The 6,998-nt window shown below is 55.0% G+C and overlaps 1 protein-coding gene across 5 annotated transcripts in view; it reads left to right on the plus strand.

The window, feature by feature from the left end:
• Window positions 1-260: 260 nt before the first annotated feature.
• The window catches only part of MGLL (monoglyceride lipase), a 112,110-nt gene continuing 105,372 nt past the window's right edge, over window positions 261-6,998 (plus strand). Inside the window, exons 1-2 of one of the 5 annotated variants that reach the window (XM_057311980.1) lie at window positions 261-377; window positions 1,665-1,809. In XM_057311980.1, the coding sequence (XP_057167963.1) occupies window positions 1,685-1,809 (125 nt within the window). In that variant the 5' untranslated portion in view covers window positions 261-377; window positions 1,665-1,684. Of the gene's footprint in view, window positions 1,195-1,664; window positions 1,810-6,998 lie in introns of all 5 variants that reach the window. The other 4 variants (XM_048227198.1, XM_026501494.4, XM_026501493.3 and 1 more) reach the window with 4 other exon arrangements.

A 6,998-nucleotide genomic window follows, 5' to 3' on the forward strand; every position in this document is an offset into this window, starting at 1 on the left:
CTGACACTCGGGTGAGACCGGCTGGGTTCCAGGCCTCGTGATGGTCCCCGGGCGGCCACCCCGGGGCGCGGCCTCCCGCGAGGCCGGGCGGGGAGGAGCGCGTGGCCGGGTCCGCGGGCTGTGCCCCCCGCTCCTCCCCGCGGGCCAGGCACACGTGGGCCCCGGGCGCCGCCTCTCTGCACCGCCCGCCGGTCCCGCGCGTCCCCACCCACCTCGGGCCGCCCCCGCCGCCGAGCCGGCCCGGGGATAAAGTGGCAGCGCAGACGCCGCGCCCTGTCGCCGCGGAGCCGGCGGCGCGCAGCTCGGCCCGGCACCGGCCCGCCGCAGACGAGGACCCGCGGCGCTCGGGGAACGCGACAGCGGCGCTCGTGGCCCCGGTAACTGCCTCCCGGCCCCCGCCCCAGCCAGCAAGTGCCGTCCCCAGGGGTGGGGAGCAGCCTCAGGGGTCCCCCGCACGCTCGGCGTGGGCTCCCGCGCCCCCTGGTGCGCGCGCGTGTGTGCGCGCGTGTCTGTGTGGTGCGCGTGTCTGTGTGTGCGCGTGTGTGCGCGCGCCCTCCCCTGCTCCCTCGCACCAGCCCCCAAACCAACTTGTCCCCGTCAACTCCATCTTCCCTGTCCCCGCCGTCCCCGTGCACACGCCCGGCGAAGTCTCCTGGTTTTTCCCGTGGCTCTCCCGGTGACAGCTGCGGGGCTCCATTCCCTGCGCTGTTGGAGACAGGCAGCAAGCAAAGTTTGTTAGGAGCCTCGGGGGTGACTTTGCCTCGGGGACCCGCATTTGTGCGTGTGCGAGGTGCCTCGGTGTGCGCGGAGCTAGTTTCCCAGTTTCCCAGGGCAGGGGGTGCCGGGCTCGTGAGCCCCTCTTGTCCCTGAACCCCCCATGGGTTTGTGTAGTGAAAGTGATGACCTAAACTAGTAGTGGGGCATCGCAGGCGCATGTCCCCCGCCCCTGGGTAAGCAGGGGAGCTCCGGAGAGCTTGTCAGTGCGAGCTGGCAGCAGGCTCCGGGGCTAGGCACCCCTAAAGTCTGAAAGGCAGGCTCTGGGGGCAGGGCTCGGGGTGGGGGACAGGGGCTCGGGAGCCGCTTGAATGCTGCCCTGTGACCGCTGACATGAGGGAACAGCCCTTATCTGCCTGGCTCTGATCCCCTGTGCTGTCGTGGTTGTGGAATGCAAAAGCCAGGACACGATGGAAACAGGTTTGTCATGGAATCTTTGGAATTTCAGACAGGAGGAATTAATTGGAGTATCATCCACCTCATTATTGTGCCCCTTTGAAACTTCCTTGGGGATTTTAAGATAGATGGGTCTTCTTGCAGCTGGGTCTTTATACCCACAGAGCTGACTATAATTTCCACTTGATTACAGCTAAAATAGTCTTTAAGATGAAGTTTCCTGAAATGATTTAAAATAAACACAGATGGGAAGGGGGAAAAAGCTGTAATGAGGCACTTAAAAAATAAAGTGAGCATTTTCTTAAGAACAAATGGGATTTTTCAGTCTCGGAGAGATTGCAAGAAATATATGGGTTTTTAAAAATCTTTGAAATGGAGAGTTTTTTTTTTTAACTGCTTAAAAAATATTACTGACACCCCACAAGGCTTTTCTCCCCATCTCTGTGTGTTTTGCCATATTTCTGACTTTGGAATATGTCCTCTTTTCTTTCAAGGACTTGAAGATCCTTTCAGAATGCCGGAGGAAGGTTCTCCCAGGCGGACCCCGCAGAGCGTTCCGTACCAGGACCTCCCTCACCTGGTCAATGCCGACGGACAGTACCTGTTCTGCAGGTCCTGGAAACCGACGGGCACACCCAGGTAAGGCTGCCCCAGATGCACGCTGGAACATTCTCACCTGCCTCTCCTCCTTCTTCATGTGGCATCTCCTTTGGGGCCGCTTTCTGCATGACCTACTTCACGTCAGGCTCGGCGGTGCTGAAAAAGCTGAGACTTATACTTGATCTTTTTTTTTTTTTTAATTAAGAAGCAGTTCTATTTTCATTATAACAACTAGGATACGGATTCTACCGTATGGCCGTGTTCAAAAATTCCACATGACTTTATTTTTTGTACCGGAGTGGATTTCCTGTGGTACAGGCATTCCTTTAAAAATCAAACCCAACAGCCCCAGAAAGCCAGCTAAGCAGATAGGAAAATCAAGACTGTATCTATAGAGTGATCTCCCTTCTCTTTTCCTGCTTGATTCCGAGCTTCGGAGGTGTCGTACGTGTACGACTGGGTATTTCCTTCTGATTTTTTTGCCAGCCCAATTACTTTGTACATTTTCCATCAAGGATTTGTCTTGCTATTAGAAACAGGCGTTGGGACTGTACACCATCAGACAGCTGGTCTCCTGCTGCTCCCCTCCTTTGTACAAAACAGGGAAAACCCTGCTTGTTTGTGTTATCCGGGGAAAGAAATTATTCGTGGTAACCAATTGGCCTGGTGACAGGTGAGCATCACCTGTCCCGTGGATATTTTACCTGCCTCGCAGGCCTGTGGTCTCCTAGGGGACACGGTCTGATGTGGATTCTGTCTCTGTGTTTCGGTAGTCACCTGACCCTAGCAGAGCCATAGAGCCTCTGCTATATTTTCAACAAGGTGTATGTAATCCAGGTGGTTGCTCATTAAAAACACAGAGATAGGGACTTTTAAAGACCTGGTTTAAACCATAGCTTCGGGGCAGCTCTAGACTGGCTATCGTAATGGGCTGGTAATGGTTCTTACCAGTTCTGGCAATATCTTTCTTGAGGATTTCCTTGAGAAGAGAGTGTGTATGTCTGCATATGTGTCAGATGGAGAGAGTGGGGAAGGGAGGGAAGGAAGGAGGGAGGAAGGGGGAGAAGAGAGAGAGGGAGGGAGAGAGAGAAAGTGTTGTCAGGCATCATTAATTCTCCACTCTGACTTAACTGGCTGTAGAATTGCTCATTCTCAGTTTAATTTTCTAAGAACTTTGTGGTATATGGTGCATTATTTGATCAATTTACAAAAAGAGGACAAAGATTTGGAAGTACACATTTTTGATGTCCAGGTCCCGGACTTTGGGAGCTACCCTTGGTTGAGTGGGGAGGCCGTCTTAGTTCCAGGTCAATGAAATAAGGAGGGCCTTGGGTCTCCGGCGGGGGTCTCGCAAGGCAGTGGGCAAATGGGTTGGGAGTGGCCGAATTGGCTGCCCTTCCTTGGCTGTGCGTGGGTTTCACAATCTCCACGCCGACGTGGCACTGTGGGGAATTCTGTCTGCTCCTTTGTTTTTGCTTCACTTAGCCGTGACAACACCCCCCCCCCCCCCCGGCCCAGCCCCTGGTAGTTTGAACCGAGCTGTCTCTGGGAAGTCAGGGTTTGCATCTAGTGGCTGCCGATGGCAGTAAGAACTCGGGAGGGTGGCTGAGGCAGTTGGGTCCTGGGAGTTGGGAGAGAAATGTGACCGGGAGACACCCCCCCCCCACCTATTCTGCCTCTACCCCCTGGAGATGCTGTGGATCATAGGGAGTCCGGGCCAATATCAGGGGTGATCTTCAAACCATTTCACCACCAGCCCCGACCAATCAGAAATTCCTGGAGGCCCCCTGTGGCAGGTGTTAACCCTGTGGCTTCATCTCTGGATCTTGTGGAGGGCTCGGGCTTCCTGGAGGAGGCATCGTGGCAGCCGGAGTGGTGGGGAGCAGCGAGGGCCTCGGAGCAGAGGCTTGTGCCGACTGGCGGGAGAGCGTGTCCGTGTCTTCAGAACTGAGAGCGGCTGCTCGGGCGGCAGCAGCTACTATGCACACCCGCCTTCCTGTCTGGAACATCTCTGCTGTGGAGTTTCCACACCGTTGTCTACTGCTGGCAGGAAGGGGGAGGGGAACTCAAGTCACCACTGGCCTCAGACCATACCCTCTGGGGAGGGTCCTCGAGGCCCTTTTTCCAGTTCAGCTCAGGGCCTTCTCTGCTCTACCGTCTGTAGGAAAACCCAAACAAACGTTACCTTCTTCTCTGTCCTTGCACTCTGCTCCATTAAAAACAAAGTCTTTCTCACAGAGGACCTTGAGGCCTCCGAAGCCACCCTGGGTGTCATCTTACACGAGGGTCTGTGTGCACCCCTCTCGGTTGCACTGCTTTGGGTTGGTTTTGTGTTCGGCGAGTTGCCTCCGGCTCGTGGGGCCTGCCTCAGGGCACCTGGAACTTTCTGCTCTTTTTTTGCCAGCTCAATTACTTTGTACATTTTCCATCAAGGAAATGATGGAAATGGAGCCTTGTGGGCCTTGCTGGGCTCCAACGCCAGCCCTGCAGGGGCTCAGAGCAACACTGGGTCACACGTGGCAGCCATAGCTGGGAAACCGGCCTAACCTGCTTATGGGAACAGATGATGTCTTTATAAATGCCAGCCTCTCAAACTGGACCCTGAGAAAGAAGAAAGCATTTCTTGGGATCGTCATTCTAACGTGTGTGTCCAAACACGACGCTGTGTTTAATATAGCAGGCCAGAGGCTCGGCCTTGGGTCATTTCATGCCAGAGACTGTGAAGCCTACGTGTGGCAGTGTCAAGGCAAATCCCACTCCTCCGCCAGTACTTCCAGGATAACAAGTGCTACACTTCAGGCAGGATTATGTCAGTTGAGTATCTCATGTTAATTGCGTATCAAATACGTCCCGGGGTCTGGATTCGACTCTCTACACACACGATCTCATCTGGACCCCACACCAACCTGTGAGGCCAGTGCTGCCACGGCTATTTCCATTTTACACATGGGAGAACAGGCCCACGATGACCCAGCAACCGTAGCTGGATTCAGTTCAGCACCCTGTGGCTCCGAGTCAGTTGCCCCTGATGCACACTGAGAAAGACAGGCTTCGTGTTTTTAAGCAGCGTCTTCCTGATCAATTCTTGCATTTCTCATTACGGCTGAAGATCACTTCACCCTAAAGAGAGTAACGAATTCTCCCTAATCGTTTGCTCATAATTACTAAAAGTGGGAAATAGATGAAAGATACGGATCTGTTTGGAAGCCAAAAATCTTGGGAGGCCCTGGGGGAGTGGCTGCTTTATCCAGATAGACGCGGCATCTCGGACTGGGACATACCGGTTCTTCAGCACATTTCCAGCCCTGATATCAGCAGGGAGACTGAGACCCGCCCCGGTGGGGGTTGGGTTGCCTGGCGAGCTCCTGCGCCCCAGAGCAGTGGCATTTAGCACCTTTGCATTCAGTCGGCCACGTGGCCCTTAGTCCATTAAAGGACAACTTTAAATGGCAACTTCCGCGTGTTACCCCGCCACGCTCAGAGCAGTGAAAGTGCGCCTGCCCCACGTGGTGGGAAACCAGACTCAGCTTGAGGATTTCAAGGCTGCCTTTGGTTCTGTGTGACGAGGAGGGCCAGGGAGCCCCCTGCAACTGTGCGATGGCGCAGGCGCAGCCCCCCGCAGACGGCTGGTTCTGGGCCTGGGCCGGAGCACGTTTGCCTGGTTATCTGCAGTGGGCGTGTGTTGGATACACACGTCGGTGCCCTTCATCTTTCTTTAAAGCCCATACTTCCCTCTGTGCACTTGGTCTCTGGGCAGCCCCTCAGCTTTGAAGAGCTGACAAGCGTTCCTGTCTCTAACTTCCATGGTGATAACAACTGGTTTATTGGGGGAGCTGTTCCAAAGTGCGGTTGTCCCTTGTCCCTTGGCTCGCAGGGGTCCAGAGGCACACACCGTGCAAGGAGACTCACTGGAATCACAAGAGACTCATTTTTGAAAGTTTCATTTAGCATTTCTTTCCAAATTCCCCTACATTTTCAGAGACCTTCCAGAACAGAAGCCCCCAGAGTTCCTTCTCCAGAGCTTGCTGGTTTTGTGCTCTTTCTCTTTCTGGCGTCTGACTTCAGTTTCAGAAACCCGGCTTTTCCCACCAGTCACCCGGCACCACACCCGTATGCAGACGCCGCTGCCTCTCCCCTCCCGGTTCCACCAGTCTGGGCTGTGTCCAAGGCGGTGTGCTGTTGGCGAGGTTCTCAAGACTTCCTCTTGGTGACATGGCGTGTGGGCTGGGCTGGGGCACATGGCAGGAAGGGGACTAATGAGGTTCATGTGGCATCATTTCTCAGCCTTGGCCATTGTTGGTGGATCTAGAATCAATAAACCAAGGTCCCTGCTCCCGCTACTCCTCTCCTTAACCCTTATTCCCCAGAGAGGGGCTCAGCTGATCTCCTCTGCACTGCGTCGCACTGATCCCTTTCTCCACAAAGCTTTCACAACTTGTAGCTGCATTTTTGGGCAATGCCGCTTTAGGACACTTCCTCCCACCTATGCAAATTTACCTGGAAAATAAGTGAATCCTCAAAGCTGGGATATATTTAAACACTACTAAACACGTTCCCGTCCTGCCACCCTCATAATGTCCTCCTCACATCAGCCACTGCCCCTTGGGCGTGGCACCAGTGGCTCCAGAAGATAAGGGCTGCTCCCAGCCAGCTGGATCCAGACCACGGGACGCAGCATCTCCACCCTCTGGCTGGACATCGTTTTGACCCCTGCTGCCTTCTGGAATTTTGTTCTCATAGATCAGCCTGGCTTTTCCTGTGCTCCCCTCCTCCTTCGGTTTGTAAGTCAGTTATTTAGTGCCCCGTCCCTGCCCCCCGGCCTCCGGCACTGGTCCGGTGTTCTGGGCAAGGTTCCGCGCGTTCTGCTTACATCTCTGAGTGTCTCCGCCTCCCTGTATGTCCCCTGCTGCCTCCCGCAGCTGTCGTGACCTCTCCCCGCTCTGAGCTCCTGCCACCTACGGGGCTAGGTGTTACTGCATCAATTACTTTTGGTTGCTACACCCTCAGGGTGGACCAGATCCCATCCCTTCTTTGTCCCTCCAAGGAGCCATTTTGAACTCTGTTCTGTTGGACTCCAAGGCTGTGAGGAGCGTCCGGCTCCCCCCAGGCCCAGACCCTGAGACCTGCTCCCTGGTTGTCAGGTGCTGGCACAGCTCTGGGGCTCTTCGGAAGCCTCTGTAGCAAGACAGGCTCTTGGGGCTCCCCTCCCTGCTCTTCTTGCTCAGCCA

The sequence above is a fragment of the Ursus arctos genome, unplaced genomic scaffold, assembly GCF_023065955.2.
Source record: "Ursus arctos isolate Adak ecotype North America unplaced genomic scaffold, UrsArc2.0 scaffold_14, whole genome shotgun sequence".
Taxonomy (NCBI): domain Eukaryota; kingdom Metazoa; phylum Chordata; class Mammalia; order Carnivora; family Ursidae; genus Ursus; species Ursus arctos.